We start from the raw sequence: 20,485 nt of genomic DNA on the forward strand, positions 1-20,485 counted from the left end.
TCCTCCTAAACAACTCAATTTTGGTTTCATTTGTCCACAGAATATTTTACCAGTACAACCAGCAAACTTTAAACATGCAGCAATGTTTTTCTTTGCCAGCAGCAGCATGATCTCCACTCGTTTGAGGTTTTCCTTATTTTCCTTATATTTTTGTCGGTCTTTAGTTGACACTCTAGGATTATTTTTCACGTCATTGAGCATTCAGCGCCGTGCTGTTGCGGTCATCTTTACAGGATGACTACACCTATAAGGAGTAGCATCAGTGCTGATCTTTCGCCATTTGTAGACAATCTGTTTTTACCGTAGATACATGAACACCAAGGAGGTACTTTTGTGACCCTTTCCAGCTTCATGTGAGTCAACTATTCTTTAATCAGAGGTTTTCAGAGAGCGCTTTTGTGCTAGGCAACTGTTGACATCAGGCAATACTTCTTCAGAACATCAAACTCAAAACTGGTGTATGGTTTATAGGGCAGGGCAGCTTTAATTAACACCTGTAACCTCATCACAGTGGTTGGACTCCAGGTTGGCGGACTCTTGGAGAAGTCATAAACTTAGGGGTTCACATACTTTTTCCCATACCTACAGTGTGAATGTTTACACGTGTTAAAAAAAAAAACTGAAAAAATCACATTTTGTGTGTAGTATTAGTTTAAGAAGACTGTCTATTGTTGTGACTTAAAGATCAGAACTCATTTTATGCCCAAATTATGCAGAAATCCAAGTAATCCCAAAGGGTTCACATACTTTTTCTCACAACTGTATGGTCAGTGGTCAGGTCAAGGCACATGTTAGTAGTGAGGAGGCTGACTACTTACTCAACAAACCCTGACTGGACTTTACTAGGGCTGCAACAACTAATCAATTAAATCAATTATAAAAATAGTTGCCGATTAATTTATTCATCGATTCGTTGGATCTATCTTTTTTTTAAATTATTTTTTTTAATTAAAAATGTATTTTTTTAAAAAAATTAATCTTTATTTATAAACTGCAACATGTACAAACAGCTGAGAAACAATAATCAAAATAAGTATGGTGCCAGTATGCTGTTTTTTTCCCAATAAAATACTGGATAGGATAGAAATGTAGTTTGTCTCTTTTGTCCGATTATTAATCGATTTAATAATCGACAGATCAATCGATTATCAAATTAATCGTTAGTTGCAGCACTAGACTTTACATAAAACTGTTGCCAAATTTTGAGCAAATAAAATTCTGACAGTTAAATTGCATTTGTGTCCAAATATTCCAGTCTTTTTAAGTTAATTTAAATTTAGCAATAGAGATGTCCGATAATGGCTTTTTTGCCGATATTCGATATTGTCCAACTCTTAATGACCGATTCCGATATCAACCGATACAGATATATACAGTGGTGGAATTAACACATTATTATGCCTAATTTTGTTGTGATGCCCCGCTGGACGCATTAAACAATGTAACAAGGTTTTCTAAAATAAATCAACTCAAGTTATGGAAAAAAAAATGCCAACATGGCACTGCCATATTTATTATTGAAGTCACAAAGTGCATTATTTTTTTTAACATGCCTCAAAACAGCAGCTTGGAATTTGGGACATGCTCTCCCTGAGAGAGCATGAGGAGGTTGAGGTGGGAGGAGTTAGGGTTTAGGGGTAGCGGGGGGTGTATATTGTAGCATCCCGAAAGAGTTAGTGCTGCAAGGGGTTCTGGGTATTTGTTCTGTTGTGTTACGGTGCGGATGTTCTCCCGAAATGTGTTTGTCATTCTTGTTTGGTGTGGGTTCACAGTGTGGCGCATATTTGTAACAGTGTTAAAGTTGTTTATACTATCACCCTCAGTGTGACCTGTATGGCTGTTGACCAAGTATGAATTGCATTCACTTGTGTGTGTGTGTAAAAGCTGTAGATATTATGTGATTGGGCCGACACGCAAAAGGCAGTGCTTTTAAGGCACGCCCCCAATATTGTTGTCTGGGTGGAAATCGGGAGAATGGTTGCCCCGGGAGATTTTCGGGAGGGGCACTAAAATTTCGGAGTCTCCCGGGAAAATTGGCAAGTATGACTGGGAGACGCAGTTTTCTCCCTACGTCCGTGTACCACTCCGTACAGCGGCGTTTTAAAAAGTCATAAATTTTACTTTTTGAAACCGATACCGATAATTTCCGATATTACATTTTAAAGCATTTATCGGCCGATAATATCAGCAGTCCGATATTATTGGACATCTCTATTTAGCAAGCAAGTAATAACCTGTGATAAGTCCTGATTAATCCAAATGTAGAAATGAAAACACATGCATGTTATTGCAACATTTTAATGATGATCTCCAGTACTAATGAGCAGATTGTGGACCCTGCACCCCCCAAAAAAAAGGTTAAAGGAAGAGACAATATAAAAAGGACTGCTAGCCAAACGGTGCAAACATGGCTAATGAGTGAAGTATCTCTCTTAGAAACCACTTAGCCTCAAAAGCTAACAGGCTGGATCGTCTTGCTCTTCGCCACAACTCTTCCTAACATGGAATGTAATACTCGGGAATGTGCACACAAGCATATGATCTTGTCGTATTCCAACGAGATGATCAATTTCTTTGTAAGGTTAGAAGATCTGGCGTGCGCACGCAACCCAATTTTAAATGTGCTGACAATATTCAATGTCTATTTTCAACGTGCGATATAGAGACCACCGAGAGGATTTTGTTAACAAGTGCTTCATTGAATTGCATATAAGCCGCTGTAGAAAAAAAAATAAAGAAAATGGATGAAGCATCCTGACAATTATGCCTGACTGGCCCCAGAAAAAATGATAACTACAACCCCTCCAACTGAGGTGTAAAGCGTAGCATTATCCAGATGCTCATGGAAAAGTGCTCCCTGCTAATTGGCTGGAGGAAATGCTTCCGATAAAAGTGAGCAGTCCTCGTTGGCTGTGGGAAGGAGCGGCTAGGAGGGGCGGGTGTTAACGCATGACATTCGATTCTCACCTCTACAGTGTGGGTTAGCTGGTGAGTGGGGTCGTATCAGTCAGGTGGGCGAGATGGCGGGGGGGTGGAAGGGGCGTGTGTGCGGTGTCGAGAACAGGCGGCCGTTTCTCGTGCCGCGACTCTATCCCGCAATCTCGGTTGTCGTGGTAACGAGCTTCTGGCCGTCCCAGACGGTCTTGAACTGCTCAGGAACTGGAAGCTCCGTCTATGGAAAGCGGCAAGGTCAGTGGACACGAAGTAGCATTTTAAACTCCAGACGAGACACTTACAAAATCGCCATCTTTTTTGGGAATCAGGATGTTCATCTCGGAGCTCTTGGCGCTGACGATCTCACATTTGAGCGAGTCCTTGCTCAGGTACACATGGCAGCCATCAGTCTTGTTGATGGAGATGGTAGGGACCTTACCCAGAACCTGGAGGTGACAGCAGTTCTCAGTGCAACATGTGTTACACAGGCTGATATATGGACATTTCCACCAAATCAGTGCCGCTTGCCTCCCCATGAAATAGGTTTAAATGTGCGATAGAATTAACTGTAAAATATATATTTTTAAATTAAGCCAAGTATCCTGCGCGTGTGATCTGACAGATATGTAATAAATATGATTGAAAAGATTTATGATGATTTTCCTCTTTTCTGACTAACACAATGTTCTAATGTTAAATACCCGTGTTAAACAATGCCAAAACGTCAAATCATAATAATAATAATAATACCTGGGATTTATATAGCGCTTTTCTAAGTACCCAAAGTCGCTTTACATGTTTTTCTGAACCCATCAATCATTCACACCGGGTGGTGGTAAGCTACTTTCGTAGCCACAGCTGCCCCTCCGACCACCACCTATCATTCATTTAACCGGTGTGAGCGGCAAATCATAAAGTTCATGCTAGAGATGTCAGATATTATCGGCCGAAAAATGCTTTAAAATGTAATATCGGAAATTATCGGTATCGGTTTCAAAAAGTAAAATGTATGACTTTTTAAAACGCCGCTGTGTACACTGACGTACAGAGCGCCAATAACCCTTAAAAGGCACTGCCTTTGCGTGCTGGCCCAATCACATATCTACGTTTTTTGACACACACAAGTGAATGCAATGCATACTTGGTAAACAGCCATACAGGTCACACTGAGGGTAGCCGTATAAACTACTTTAACACTGTTACAAATATGCGCCATACTGTGAACCCACACCAAACAAGAATGACAAACACATTTCGGGAGAACATCCGCACCGTAACACAACATAAACAGAACAAATACTCAGAACGCCTTGCAGCACTAACTCTTCCGGGACGCTACAATATACACCCCCCGCTACCCTCTAGATTTATGATGATAATAATAATAATAATAATAATAGATTTTATTTGTAAAAAGCACTTTCCATTGAGCAAACAACCTCAAAATGCTACAGTGTGTTACAAAATAAATATATAAAAAGATAATACAAATAAATAAAAATACAAACTAGAACTAGCACGCATATATCTAAAAAAAGGCTTTTTTTTTTTTTTTTTTTTTAAAGAAGGGTTTTTAAGCCTTTTTAGAAGCATCCACAGTCTGTGGTGCCCTCAGGTGGTTAGGGAGAGCGTTCCACAGACTGGGAGCGGCGGCGCAGAAAGCCCGGTCTTTCATTGTTCGTAACTTCGTCCTCGGAGGTTGGAGGAGGTTAGTCTGTCCGGAGCGGAGGTGTCGGAAATACCTTGAACACTGGGGTAAACAAGCATTTGTTGCCTGTACCCCACTTCCTAAAATTATACTTCACTATAAAATAATGTGGGTATATTTAAATGTATTTGCCCATTTGATACTAAAAACTCACTTTTTTTAATTTCAGTCCTGTTACTCCAATGAGTCATTTCTAAAAAAAATAATAATAAAGTTGCCTAATATACGCCAATACACTTTTTGTGTATAATCAGCTTTAAAGTTGAATAAAAGACATGCGAGTTTTATTTTGAGAGTTGAAAAAAATCAAAATGGCACAGATTCAGTGTAATGGCCCTTGTATGTTAAAGAATAAAAGATGTATTACACACCTGGATCTTGACATCCTTGCAGTTTATGATATCAACAATGCCCACAACGTTCTCAAACACCAACCCCATTTTCTTACAGTTATCTGGACAGGGGAAGCACAAGATAAGCAAAGTTACTCCCGTATCATGACACTGGAGAATAAACAAGAAACAAACATGCTCCCTTGTTACCAAGAATGATGGAGTTGATTTTGCCCTTGACGGTCAGAGTGCTCTTATTACACTTGAAAGCGTAAACCACCTGCTTCAGCTCGGTGTCACTGATCACCAGATTCGGTGCGTTCTCTTGGTTCTCCTGCAGAGTAAAAAGAGACATGAATTAGAAGACTACAAAAAGTTACTTCACCGTAAGTCTAGTTTGTGTGCCAATAGTTGGTTTTAGACTTCAGGTATGATAGAAATAAATCTGAGCTACACTCACACATATGCAATCCTCTTTTCGCCAGTTATAAAATGACAGCCACCTTGCACAATGTACACATGCTATACAACAGGAGATGTGGAAGTCATCTCCTTTTTTTTTTTTTTAATAAAACTGTTGAACAATCTATTCCGGCAATGTTGTGCGATTAGCTGATCGTGGATTTCCGTAAGAAAAAAAAACGATAAACATCCAACCACTGTACATCAATAGGGACTATGTGGAAAGGGCCTCTAAATTCAGGTTCCTGGGGATCCAGATCGAGGAAGACCTGTCGTGGCGCGCGAACACCTCAGTGACCATCAAAAAGGCACAGCAGAGACTTTACTTTCTGAGACTCTTTAAAAAGTACCACCTGTTACAAAAACTGCCTGTGTCCTTCTATCGCTGCTCAATAGAGAGTGTGCTGACATACTGCATGTGTGTATGGTATGTCAGCTGCACGGCGGCAGAGAGAAACACACTTCAGAGAGTCACAAAAACTGCCATGAAGATCACTGGCTGCTCTCTCCCGTCCCTAGATGAACTGTACAGTGCCAGGTGCCTCAAAAAGGCCCAAAACATCATTAGGGACCCATCTCACCCCGGACATAAACTTTTTGAACTGCTGCCCTCGGGCAGGAGATACAAGACAATAAAATGCCGGACAAACAGACTTAAGAACACATTTTACCGGAGAGCAATAGTGTCGCTGAACACAAGACAATAATGACTGTGCATGTGAGCTGTGTGCTTGGTATTTTTATGTATTTTAATCTATTTATCTATGTTCTTATGTTATTATGAATTTGCACTAAATTCGTTTTTCCTTACAATTTCGTTGTACAATGACAATAAAGATATATTCTATTCTATTAACGGGTCACCATGAAAAAGAAAAAATGTAATGAATAATTTGTCAACTGACGGGATATAAACTCTTTGCATTAATTTTTAAAATATTTTCCTCAGTAAAACATGCACATTTCCCAATCAATCAATCAAACAGAGGGCAGAAACCAGGTGAGGCGAATGTGCCACGCAACCCAATTTGCAAAGGACATTAAAACATTCATGTGAATGAATTTTACTTTTATAGCGCTTTTTGACCATTAAGCTACTCAAAGCGCTTTGACACTAGAACCACATTCACCAAGTGATGACGCAGCATCTTCCTAGGATTTCAAAAATACTGTCGTAGTGATGTTACCCGTTCAGATGGCTGATAAGGCTTGATATGTTGAAGCTTGAGGTTTCCTCCCCCCTATATTTGGCGCAAATAGCACCAAAACGTCTTCCTCTAAAACAATGAAGACGCCATGTTTGTTTACAATGAGCTTAGGGGAAGTTTACGACAAGCTCACAGCAGGGCATGTATGAGAAAAGGAGCGCTTGATTTGCTCACTCTAACCCACCTACAGCACATTATGTAAAATCTTGCCTCATTGGAGCGTTTAATCGGTTATCAGTAGAGATGTCCAATAATGGCTTTTTTGCCGATAACCAATATTGTCCAACTCTTAATTACCGATTCCGATATCAACCGATACCGATATATACAGTCGTGGAATTAACACATTATTATGCCTAATTTTGTTGTGATGCCCCGCTGGATGCATTAAACAAAGTAACAAGGTTTTCCAAAATAAATCACCTTAAGTTATGGAAAAAAAATGCCAACATGGCACTGCCATATTTATTATTGAAGTCACAAAGTGCATTATTGTTTTTAACATGCCTCAAAACAGCAGCTTGGAATTAGGGACATGCTCTCCCTGAGAGAGCATGAGGAGGTTGAGGTGGGCGGGGTTGGGGTATATTGTAGCGTCCCGGAAGAGTTAGTGCTGCAAGGGGTTCTGGGTATTTGTTCTGTTGTGTTACGGTGCGGATGTTCTCCCAAAATGTGTTTGTCATTCTTGTTTGGTGTGGGTTCACAGTGTGGCGCATATTTGTAACAGTGTTAAAGTTGTTTATACGCCACCCTCAGTGTGACTTGTATGGCTGTTGACCAAGTATGCATTGCATTCACTTGTGTGTGTGAAAAACCGTAGATATTATGTGACTGAGCCGGCACACAAAGGCGGTGCCTTTAAGGTTTATTGGCGCTCTGTACTTCTCCCTACGTCCGTGTACACAGCGGCGTTTTAAAAAGTAATAAATTTTACTTTTTGAAACAGATACCGATAATTTCCGATATTACATTTTAAAGCATTTATCGGCAGTCCGATATTATCAGACATCCCTACTACTATTCCCTTAAAGAGAATCGCTGTCCACCCTCTGTTGGGTGGGACATATTTGATATGAACACAACAGCAACCTAGAAAAATGCCAGCTTCTCCCCTTTAGTGTACAAGTAGCTTATGTGGTGGACCTAGAAACGTACCACTTTCCACTTCTTTCCATCCAGCTCCAAAACAGGAGGAAGCGTGCGCGTCGGAGTAGCCGACGCAGAGGGTCGAGAGGAAGGGGAGCTAAAGGGCTTTGGTCCAGTGCGGACAGGAGTCGCCTGAGATCTTAAATCAGGATTCTTGTGGGTCTTTTGATCATCCTTAACATGCCGGAGGCCTGCAAGGAACGATGGATACCAGTCACTTAATAATATTGGAATTATAATAATTCAGTCATTGTGAAGAGCTACCCCTGGTTATGTCCGCTCCTTTGTTGATGGAATCGAACAACGCGTTGCGACTGAGGGCATCATTTTCGCCAGAGGTTTCGCTGACTGGAGGAGGAGGTGGACCAGGAGGGGGTGGGGGAGGGCATCCGCCAGGCGCACTGGGAGGGGCTGCAGCGGCTGTTGCCAATGGGCCCTGCGGAGGAAATCATTATGTTTTTATTTGTGATAAACCGCACCAGTCTACCCAAAGCATACCAGTTGATTCTGAAACTTTTTGTCCACTTCTATGCAAGCAAACTAACAGAAGGAAGTGTGCAAGTTTTAAGACAGCAGGTATTGTGAAACTCACGGTCTTGCTCCAAGACAGACCGGTGGTGTGGTGCTGCTTGATGTAACTCTGCATTTCGGTCCAGATGGACACATATGCTCGCACCCAGTCCACATGCTTCTTGTCCCTGTGAGCATGACAGGGAAGAAATGTTGTGTTTGATTTTCATTATATAAGACGAAACCTCATGCATCCTGAGTAATCTGATCACATTGGAATAATATTGATTTGACCTGACATTCAATAGTGATGCAATCACTCAGGAAGCATGATCAACTCCAAACAAATCAGTGTGTTTATTTAATTCTATCAACTTCTAAAGCCTGATCGGTATTACAGCAGTACTGAAGAAAGCTTCTTCGTTGCAATCATGGCATGTTTTAACACAGGAAGTGCACAACCAGACAGCTTGTGGCGCACAAATGCTGACTTCAGTAAAAAGCTCTTTTAGAAAAAAGCCTAAGGGAAGGAAAAAAATCTCACTTGTAGTGTTTTATGAAACAGATTAGCACATTTACTATATATTTTGCTGTATTGGAAAATAGCTAGGCTATACTCAATCTCAGCAGTATGGAGAACAAAAAGAAATACTTACTTTTCCTTGTATTCCTTGAGCACACGGTTGGTGTAGAACATGGCTGCATCCTGCATCTCTTTTACATACGGGCATGGCTTTGGGTCCTGGGACAGAGGCCACATGGAGGACAATCAGTGGTACATTGTGGAATTTAACAGTTCAAACTCTGTTTCTGATGCATTTAAAAAGGCGTAGAGTAGAATATCAGCTATCCAAACTACAACAGCCGAGCTGTTTGTGGACCATCATGCCCCAGTTGGCGAGGAGTTGTCATTATATCACCCACAGCCTCGCACACACAAAGCTCTCTACTGTCTCACACACGGTGAAATATGCCCACCATAGCAACCCATCCCAGGGCAGGCACGCTCTCGCTGATGGCGGAAAGGTGGTTGAAGTGTTTAGACGTACGGTTCTGCTCACGGAACGCCTGCACCTGCTGGATGCATTTGGACACCGGCTGCAGAAGGCTGGTCAAAATCGCCTGGACCAACAGGAAGAGAATTTTCACTTAACATACTATTTAAAAAATAACAAAAAAACAACTACCGGTAATAGTGAACAAAAATAAATCCCTAAATTATAATAAGCGCTTTGTGTGAGCAGTACCTACCTACAATTAACTGCAGATTGTAATAATGAGGTATGCAATTGTTTAAAATGTGCTTTTCATTTGTGGCTAATAAATAAACAAAATGAGTAACTGACATCAGAGGGCTTCTGCGCAGAGGAGGCCGTGATGAGAAGTTGTCTCTGACTAGAGAATGCCTGCTTCATCATTTCTGCCTGCGAGGAGGAAAAGAAAAACAAGACCTGGATGAGAATATTATCACCATGGCAGAGGAAATGACAAATGTTAGTGTAATATATATTTCAGTTATATAAACAGCACATTAAATGCTCATTAAGGGTGCATGGTCGGTTATATGTAATAATTCCAGCAGCATCTACACAGTGTTTCCCATAAACTGCCAAGACACCTGTGGCGGTGGGGGCGTGGCTATGGGCGTGGTCATCATGACATCATTGAGTAATTTGCATAATTTACTACAATGATACGCTTTTCTCTAAAAAGGCTCAAAAAATGTATACTTACTAATTAATAATAACAGTTTTGTTTTAAACGTCCATCCATTCATCCATTTTATAATATAATTACAACACTTTATGTACATATTTATATACAGATTTGAACAATAAGTTATTCACTGAAATATATTTATTAATTGTGGTTCTTACAAAAAATATATCTTATAAAATACAAAAGTTAAAATGTCTCTTAAAGCTCTGCCCCTTTAATTAGTGCATACTAAATAATTTAACTTTAGCCTACTACTATAACCATATTATTTACCAGCAACATAAAGTGAAACAGAGGCAGAGGTGTCCTGCCACAGTCAGTAACAAATAAACAGAAAACAGTAGTGGTCAAATACAAATAAGGCAACAAGAGAAGTATCCTACACTTCTCTTTTGTAAAGTAAATCTGAACAGTCTATATGGGCATCTACATCAACTACCGGTATATGATTTGCCTGAGAAGCTGGACAGGACAAAAAAAAAAAAAAAGCCGAAAAATCTATTTGTGGCGGATGTAATTCTTTCGTGGCGGGCCGCCACAAATAAATTAATGTGTGGGAAACACTGCTACATGATTATTACGTACATGTTTCAGGACATCCCCGCCTATCTGCTGGCTCAAAGAGTAGTACTGAGTCACAGGGCCATTGATGATCTCGTCAAAGGCCTCCACGTAGGCTGATACCACTGCAAAAACAAAAGCAGCCAATTTGAAAATCTATAAAACTCAAATCTGCTCCGAGTGACCATAAACCTTCTAAACTATCAAGAAAAAAAAAGGGAAAAAAAAGAAAGGGTAATCCCACTGTGATGCTGTAGAAGCAGCCCTTACTAAAATAATTGTTCCATCATCTAATTATAGCCGCCAAGCATAAAGCAAGAGCAGTGCGTTTTAAAAAAATATATATATTCAGAAGCCTTTTTATTCATTTTATCTCTTTAAAACATCCTGTGAAAATACATACCCTCTGAAAATATGCCTGATAATAGCCCCAAACTGGAGGATAGGTTTTCTTAATCAGAATGTTTTTTTTAATAAATTAGTTAAATGTTTTATGGTATAATAAATTAACATCACACTAGGAATGCAAATGATGCATGTGTTTAGAATTGGATGACTGTTAAACATTTTAGAAAAAGACATGAAACGTAATCCAGATGCATTAAAACATGCTGAGACATTTTAAAATCTTGAATAGATTGTATTTTACACCCTCACAAGTGTTTAAAATTGGTACATTACACAGAAAGTTATGTATAAAGTGTCACGGATCTAAATAAACTAATTAATTTACTGCGGGCATGTCAGAAATTAAGAGTTGCAGTCAGTTGTGATAAATTGCCTTGGTTGTCCATTCGAGGCCACCGTAGGTCACGTGGGGCGAGTCACTCACAAGAGCTGCTAATGTTAGCCAAGTTAGCTCGTGTGTTGAACTGGAAAACGACTGATCTAAAGGAATGGTGTATGAAACAAGCTCAACTTCCTCATTAACATGGCATGATGTCAGAGTTAAGGACTACACACCTCCAGTGACGAAAGAACGCTTTGGGAGCCACGCTATTCTGCCTATAAAGCCCTTAAAAAAACATCCAAACACTTCCATTAAGGATTGATATACATGATCTAAGTATATATGTGATTTAGTAACAGGCACATTTATAATATTGATGTATTTTGAATATTTTAAGCATACGGGGCACAATAATTTCATAAACGCATTGCAACAATCGCTTTTTTTTTTCAAGACTTAAGCAGACTTTATGAGAGAAATGTAATAAAACACCACTTACTGTAGAAGGTCTGCTATATTCCAATTTTTAAATGAAAAATTACTCATAATTCTCACGAAGAAAATGGGGGTGGAACCAAGCGTCTTTTCGTGTCATTCTCGCTGTTTTCTGGTCTAAATTGACTGTCAAAGTGTACCAACTTGTCGGAATACATCCTCGTTCTTCTACTATCCAAGTGAGAAGCATGATTTAGGATCTTTATGATCCAACTCTCATTGGGTTGAGTTTCTTCTTACCCTAATGTGTGATCTGAGCTCAGGATTGCGTTGTGGCTTGTGCAGCCCTTTGAGACACCTGTGATTAAAGGCTGTATAAATAAACTTTGATTGATTGATAATCTACCGTTTGATGAGCAAGGAAACGAAGCAGTTTACCACTCGGTGATGTAAATATTTGCATGCAAGCTCGAGATCACGGCGCCACTATAAATAATTTGTATATCACTATTACTGGGTTAATATTCAAGTCACAAAATGTAAATGGAGTATTGTTGGCGCTTCTTGGGTTTTTTTTTTATTGGGTTTTATGGGCGGTCATTTTTTCCCCAGTTTCTCATTACAACATGTCCGACAACTAAAGGGACGGCGTGGCGAAGTTGGTAGAGTGGCTGTGCCAGCAATCGGAGTGTTGCTGGTTACTGAGGTTCAATTCCCACCTTCTACCTTCCTAGTCACGTCCGTTGTGTCCTTGGGCAAGACACTTCACCCTTTGCCTCTGATGGCTGCTGGTTAGCGCCTTGCATGGCAGCTCCCGCCATCAGTGTGTGAATGTGTGTGTGAATGGGTAAATGTGGAAATACTGTCAAAGCGCTTTGAGTACCTTGAAGGTAGAAAAGCGCTATACAAGTATAACCCATTTATCATTTAAAGGAGGAGGAAGAATCAGAACATATTCAATCCTACTCCTTTTACATTACACATGGGTTTACTTCCTGTTCCCAATTTGTAAACACAATTTAAATCCACAAATAATAAATATTAAAGTTCTTGTGAATACATATTCAAGTAAATTGTGATTGACATAATGAGATGAATACAATTTTTGTTATTAAAATCATTCCATTTTCAATATGGTTTAAAATATTGATCAGGATTCTTCTTCGTACTTTGTAAACACTTTGTAATTGGAACAGTTTCGTAAAGTGGATCATATCAGTACATTGTTTGACTTCTTTGCTTATGTTGCTGTGCATTTACTTTCTTTAATTTGCTTTGTTGTTAACTCTGTATGTTAATAAAATGTTGAAATAATCCCTTTTTTTTTTTTTTTTAGTACAAATGCTTAAAAACTAACAGGTTAAAAACAATATAAAAAAATGGTGGTACAATAAAGATCGGATAATATGAAAAAAAATCATGATTATGTTTTTTTTGCCATATCACCGAGCCCTATTTTTCCAATTCTGCTGGAAAAGGTAAAAACTTTACAAAATTCTCGGGAGTGCTGGCCATGGTCATTTTCCATTATCTACCTACTGTGTTACATTCTTAAAACAGCTAAACTTTTGTAGTTTGCATTACTAAGGTATTGTTTTTTAAACAATATATCTTATCTAAAAGTATGTTTTTCTTTTTAAAAGTCATGTTGAAATTGTGCTGTTCTGAGAAGGTCAAGCACAGAATAAATTGATCTAACTTAGTTTCAATGAGCAGGCCTGCTTTAAAATACAAGTATTCCGTGTAGGTTGCGCTCATAGATTAAGGCACCACTGTACACTTGCCAAACAAGTCTGCATGTATCGCATGTACTGTGTAAAGGTTGTTGGGTTCTACAAAGAAAAACAATTACCTCCACCAGCAGACCCTCCATTGCTGCTACCGGGCCCTGACATAGTCTCCAGGCGGCCCACTGCAACCTCAAGCCGCTGTACCAGATTCACCAACTCTGCCATACCTGTGGATAAAGAGGTTTTTAGGAAAGGGAAGGACGAGGCGACACCAAGACGGTTTTATATTCTCTAAAAATACAGAGAAAAATTATCAATAGCAGCAGCTTCTGACCAACATGTAAACTATCAGGTTATTTCTCCTACATCATATTTATAACAGTGTGTGCATTAATCATCATAGCTCAATTGGAGTTTAATATCTTAACTGGAAACTGATTTTCAGCTGGGGGTGGGGGCAAAAAATGTACACTTAACCTTTCTAGCATTGAATGCTTAGGTGATAAAACCAAAGAATGTCTGCTGGGAAGCAGGTTAGAACTTGCTTTGGAAAAAAAGGTACGTAGATACAGACTCCAGTGTGCAGACACACCCTGTCAAGCCAGGTAAGCCATTTGTGGCCAAAATTTGGCTTTCCAAACAATACAGGGATTGCAATTATGTCTAACTAGTTTAAAGGTTCAACCAGTATCTGACCAAGTCACACCCAGCCAGAAAGATCAACATTATGTAAGACTGCGGTTACGTGACACCGCCAGTGTCAGGTGGTGTCTCTACCTGGCTGAAAACACGACGACGTCAACAATTTTAACTACAGCCACCTTGTTTTCAAAAGGTTGTTACGTGCGAGTAGGGATGGGCGACAATGGGGGGAAAACAAGCACAACTAATTGAAACCTCCACCTTAATTTTGGTTAATGCACTATTATTCCACACTTGACTACGACTTGAATTTTTGGTCTGACGTCATCCTTATTGCAGCCAACGTGTGTCCAAACAACAAATTTTTTTCTGGTACCAAGCTGCTTGCGTTGTGCGGTCAGCTCTTTCTTTAGTTTTCCTCCATGACGCTTCTGTGTAGCGGACTGGATGCATACTTTTGCTGGGTTTTTTTTGGCAGCCTGTCTTCCAACTACACAAGTGTATTTTAAGGAGATGGTGTATTAGTAGAGAATTAAACGGGGGGAAACCAGGATTAGAACTACGCCACACAGGGATGGAAGCTAGATGTTGAGTAAAGAACCAAGACTAAAATGTTGACATTGTACACTGTAAATTATGAAACCTTGCCAGTAAATGAGTCACCCTCGCCCTTTTAATGTTGCACGTGCTTGCAGAGAGTTGTACAATAATTTCTCCATTATGCTCAAGAGATATAATTAGATTAGGACAGAACACACACCCTAAATAACACCCATGACCTAATTGATGTCTAGTGCCAGGAGAAGCATTCAAACCTGAAGAAAGTTAAAAGTGTGTCTTGAAGAAATATGCAAAAACAACAAAAAAATATCTTAAAAGGCTTTGCACATGAGCACATTTGAGATGACTTCATATATCCTCAATTCCTGCTCATGAAGCCTACACCTTTCGAAGATGCCTGCCATTGCGCCTTGCCAGACAGCCTGTCTGAGACGTTCCGGGTGAGAGAAAAAAGTTGTTCAGACGGGGGCGTTATGGTACACCGGCTAGGCTAGTAGCTAAACACGAAAAAAGAAAACATGTTTATCTTTATCGGAAATACTAACATGAAAAGTAAAACGCCTTGAACTGTCTGACGTCAACAACACGCATTTTCTTTTGTTTTATCCCAGGTGGCCAACATGGATGCGTTCACTGAAAACTTCCAACAAACATTAAACTTTCCACAAGTCACCGCTTTGATAATATTTTAATATTTCACCTTGTACTAGTGTTATTAAGAACTAAAACTGGTAAGCACAACCTTTTTTTTCACCTCAAAGTCATTCTCATTTACTTGACCGCCACATATGTGTAGCACTTCGTATCTAAATTGAACAAGCACATGCCACACGGTTCATTTTAAAGTTGAGTTACGGAAAATAAAACTAAGCAGGTGATATATTGTTGCAATTCAAGATAGAGCTGGTCCATGTCTGTCAGGGACCTTCGTGAATGCTAGCGGGGCTAGCAAAGTCGGCAGAGGTTTGCTAAAGTCAGCATCCTTGTCAAAACTGTTCGAACTCCCAGACTAGTCTAACCATTTCTTATGTGACACATTAATATTGTAAAATACAGTGGTGTGCCGTCAGGGCCAGCAAGGCCTTCTCTGCTGGCCTAACATAACCAGAAATCATGATCATATTTAAAGATAAAAGTAATATTTTATTTACTTTCCCTAAATATCTAAAAGTATACATATTCTCTTCATGCCATATTACACTCCTTCCAGTGCTGTTGTATTTAGGTTATAGAGTTCTAATCCAATCAGAAGTCAGCTAGCTTATGTTGCCATGCTGTACCAAATCTGTCAGAGGCCTTCAGAATCAACAATGCGGGCGTTGGTGCGCTGTAAGCGAACGGGGAGATACAGCGATAGACAGTTGCGATAGCCAATCAGATCGCAAGTTGTTGTCAGTAAGGCCTTCTAACTGGCCTAAGGCAGATATATATTGTGATGTTATGAGCTAGGTCAGTGCTTTTCAACCTTTTTTGAGCCAAGGCACATTTTGTCATTGAAAAAATCCAGGGGGACACTATCCCATCCTCGTTGCCATTGTTGTGCCAAACTTGTCACTTATTACTTATTATTATTATTCCTTATTACAGTAATCTATTTATTTATATCCACACCTTATTGCTCTTTTATCCTGCACTACAACGAGCTAATGCAAGGAAATTACGTCCTTCTCTGTACTGTAAAGTTTAAATGTGAATGACAATAAAAAGGAAGTCTAAGTCTAGTCTATTAGTTCACTTATTAGCAATCTAAGCTTAATAATACACCAAAAGAAAGCTTATTGTCTTTTTCTGCCTTTTATTCCCGGTCTTACTTCTTCCACTTCCAGGTGTCCAACACACAACATGTCATCACATCCTGTGTCCCCCGCCCTCAAGTTCCCCTTACAATGGTTCCGGTATTGTCCTGTGACCAATACATGACAGATACCACCAGCAGAAAATGTCAAAAACGAAACTCAATAACCTATATAGACAATATAAAGTCTTTCTCATCAAATACCTGACTCAATTGTTCGATATGACTTCAAACCATAACAATTAATTCTCTTGTCTCAAAGTATGCTTACAAAGCAATGAGCTACCTGCTGCCACCTACTGGTACGGAAGAGTATTACATGGTTACTCTGCTGATCTCCAGACACTCTACAACGGCGCATTGTTTGCGAAAAATATTTTTCCGACCAATTAGGTGAAATTGCATGATTTCCCACGGCACACCCCACAATATCTCACGGTACACTAGTGTGCCGCGGCACAGTGGTTGAAAAAACACTGAGGTAGGAAACATAAGAACTCCATTACCCAGCATGCCACAGTAGCCCTGTTTAGGTTGTAGACATGCCAGGCCGAGGGATGTTTTCGATGAGCACCCTGTGGAGTAAACTTTAAGAACTCAGCCAACACGCCTCATCTGCATCTTTTATCTTTTAGATACTTTATTTTTTCACGGTCTGGTGTGCCGTGAGAGATTATCTAGTTTCACCTATTTGGGTTAAAGATACTTTTTGCAAACCAGTAATTACAGTCTGCAAATTACGTGTTGTTAAGTGTCTGTGCTGTCTAGAGCTCGGCAGAGTAACCGTGTTATACTCTTCCATATCGGTAGGTGGCAGCCGGTAGCTAATTGCTTTGTTGATGTCGTAAACAGCGAGAGGCAGTGTGCAGGTAAAAACGTGTCTAATGCTTAAACCAAAAATAAACAAAAGGTGAGTGCCCCTAAGAAAAGGCTTTAAAGCTTAGGGATGGCTATGCAGAACGAAACTAAAACTGAATTGGCTACAAAGTAAACTAAAACTGAATGCTGGACGACAGCAAAGACTTACTGTGGTGCAAAGACGGCATCAGCAATGTACATCCGAACATGACAATCAATAATGTCCCCACAAAGAAGGATAAAAACAACTGAAATATTCTTGATTGCTAAAACAAAGTAGATGCGGGGAAATATCGCTCAAAAAGGAAGACATGAAACTGCTACAGGAAAATACCAAAAAAAGAGAAAAAAAATAGGAGCGCAAGACAAGAACTAAAACACTACACACAGGAAAACCTACTCAGTGGCCTGGTGGCTAGAGTGTCCGCCCTGAGATCGATATGTTGTGAGTTCAAACGCCGGCCGAGTCATACCAAAGACTATAAAAATGGGAGCCATTACCTCCCTGCTTGGCACTCAGCATTAAGGGTTGGAATTGGGGGTTAAATAACCAAAAATGATTCCCGGGCGCGGCCACCGCTGCTGCCCACTGCTCCCCTCACCTCCCAGGGGGTGAACAAGGGGATGGGTCAAATGCAGAGAACAAATGTCACCACACCTAGTGTGTGACAATCATTGGTACTTTAACTTTTAACTTAACAGCAAAAAACTCCAAATAAGTCAGGGCGTGATGTGACAGGTGGTGACAGTACACCTACTTTGAGACAAGAGCTATATTGATGCATGCTTGGTTATGGTTTAAAGTCATATCCAACAATTGCGACAACGACTTTTTACTGTCAACCGAGTCTCGTTTTTGAAGGATTTCTGCTGGTGGTGTGCCTCCGGATTTTTTCCCAACGCAAAAAATGTGCCTTGGCTCAAAAAAGGTTGAAAAACACTGACATAAGATATGTTTTAATTGCTGATGCAGGTTCATTTATTTTTAAATGCGCCTGAAAATAACCCGTTTTGTACACTGTTGATTCGCTTCAATGATCAGCAAATGTGTTGAAGTAGTATTTTAGACAGCAATGGTCATGTGGTGACATCAATGATGGCATTTGGAGAGGTAACCATTGGACACAGGACATCACTGAAGGCCTAGGTGGGAAACGCACGGCCCGCCGCTGGTAAAAAAAAAAATACATTTTTTGTGACGTTAAACGCCGCTTTTCAAACGAAATATCGCCACAATCAAAACACTGCAAGCAAGCAAGTACACTCAATTCTTCAGAAGCGACATGTTGACAATTGCGAGTACCCTCAAATGTTTACGGTAATTAAACTAAGTATGCTCGGCTATGCTTCCCTCTTTGTAGCGGCATTTCCTGCTTCTCTCCGCCAACACGCCCTCCCTGTGCTAGTATTAGTATGCCTGCGAGGCTTCTTTGCCGAACAATAACACGGACAAATGACACAAATAGAAACAATTGACTGTTGTTTCGTCGACTAAAAGTGAAATATTATTGAATGTTAGCGCGGCACTGATTAGCATGAGTTGCTAACCGGGCGTGTAAGCGTCACACTGATTTTAATGCTGACTTGTGGGTGATAGGGAAGCGCTCGGTTAGGAGTGTTTTTTTTAAAAAATTTTAAATAAAAAAATGTTTCTTGAGGCTTAAAAGAGCAATGAATGTGTTGTTACCTGCTTGTTTACTTCGACGTCGGGTTCGTCTGTTGTGTGTCCGAGCAGGAGCTTCTTCCTGGATGAAATTACCCAGCTGTCACCGCGCCGCGTTTCCGCCCTTGTCTGCGCGAGCCGTTCCTTTGCCTTATATGGAGGCGGGTAGCCCGGCAAAATATGGTGCGTTCCAAGACTATCGGAGAATTGTTCTTTTCGGGCCTCCCTATGTCGAGCATTAAAAGATTGCAGTTGGTACAAAATGCGGCTGCTAGACTTTTTGACAAGAACAAGAAAGTTTGATCATATTACACCTATACTGTACCTTTATATACATATATACCTATATATATATATATATACACCTATACTGACTCACCTGCACTGGCTTCCTGTGCACTTAACCCTTGTGTGGTGTTCGGGTCTGTGGGACCCGTTTTCCTTTTTTATTAAAAAAAAAATGATACAATTAATTAATTTTTCAAACTCGAGACTCACTGACTTTGGCTCATATATCTGAATACATATTTAATGACCACACACCATACACCCCCCCTACACATTTCTATTACATATACAAACCCTGTTTCCATATGAGTTGGGAAATTGTGTCAGATGTAATTATAAACGGAATACAATGATTTGCTAATCATTTTCAACCCATATTCAATTGAATGCACTACAAAGACAATATATTTGATGTTCAAACTCATAAACTTTAAAAATTTTTTGCAAATAATTAACTTAGAATTTCATGGCTGAAACACGTGCCAAAGTAGTTGGGGAAGGGCATGTTCACCACTGTGTTACATGGCCTTTCCTTTTAACAACACTCAGTAAACGTTTGGGAACTGAGGAGACACATTTTTGAAGCTTCTCAGGTGGAATTCTTTCCCATTCTTGCTTGATGTACAGCTTAAGTTGTTCAACAGTCCAGGAGTGTCCGTTGTGGTATTTTAGACTTCATAATGTGCCACACATTTTCAATGGGAGACAGGTCTGGACTACAGGCAGGCCAGTCTAGTACCCACACTCTTTTACTATGAAGCCACGTTGATGTAACACGTGGCTTGGCATTGTCTTGCTGAAATAAGCAGGGGCGTCTATGGTAACGTTGCTTGGATGGCAACATATGTTACTCCAAAACCTGTATGTACCTTTCAGCATTAATGGCGCCTTCACAGATGTGTAAGTTACCCATGTCTTGGGCACTAATACACCCCCATACCATCACACATGCTGGCTTTTCAACTTTGCGCCTACAACAGTCCGGATGGATCTTTTCCTCTTTGATCCGGAGCACACGACGTCCACAGTTTCCAAAAACAATTTGAAATGTGGACTCGTCAAACCACAGAACACTTTTCCACTTTGCATCAGTCCATCTTAGATGAGCTCAGGCCCAGCGAAGCCGGTGGCGTTTCTGGGTGTTGTTGATAAATGGCTTTTGCTTTGCACAGTAGAGTTTTAACTTGCACTTACAGATGTAGC

The 20,485-nt window shown here is 40.1% G+C and overlaps 1 protein-coding gene across 1 annotated transcript; it reads right to left on the reverse strand.

Annotated features, from left to right (window-relative positions):
- Positions 1–2,282: 2,282 nt before the first annotated feature.
- cap1 (CAP, adenylate cyclase-associated protein 1 (yeast)) lies at positions 2,283–19,145 on the reverse strand. The gene is made up of 13 exons (XM_062028853.1): positions 19,019–19,145; positions 13,598–13,702; positions 10,605–10,705; positions 9,647–9,724; positions 9,279–9,422; positions 8,957–9,042; positions 8,383–8,488; positions 8,055–8,226; positions 7,800–7,981; positions 5,185–5,308; positions 5,014–5,096; positions 3,237–3,380; positions 2,283–3,172 (listed from the first exon to the last, which is right to left on the reverse strand). The coding sequence occupies exons 2-13, from the start codon at positions 13,698–13,700 to the stop codon at positions 3,089–3,091; spliced, it is 1,407 nt and encodes a 468-aa protein (XP_061884837.1). The 5' UTR covers positions 13,701–13,702; positions 19,019–19,145; the 3' UTR covers positions 2,283–3,088.
- Positions 19,146–20,485: the final 1,340 nt, after the last annotated feature.

The sequence above is a fragment of the Entelurus aequoreus genome, linkage group LG20 (genome assembly GCF_033978785.1).
Source record: "Entelurus aequoreus isolate RoL-2023_Sb linkage group LG20, RoL_Eaeq_v1.1, whole genome shotgun sequence".
NCBI classification, from domain to species: domain Eukaryota; kingdom Metazoa; phylum Chordata; class Actinopteri; order Syngnathiformes; family Syngnathidae; genus Entelurus; species Entelurus aequoreus.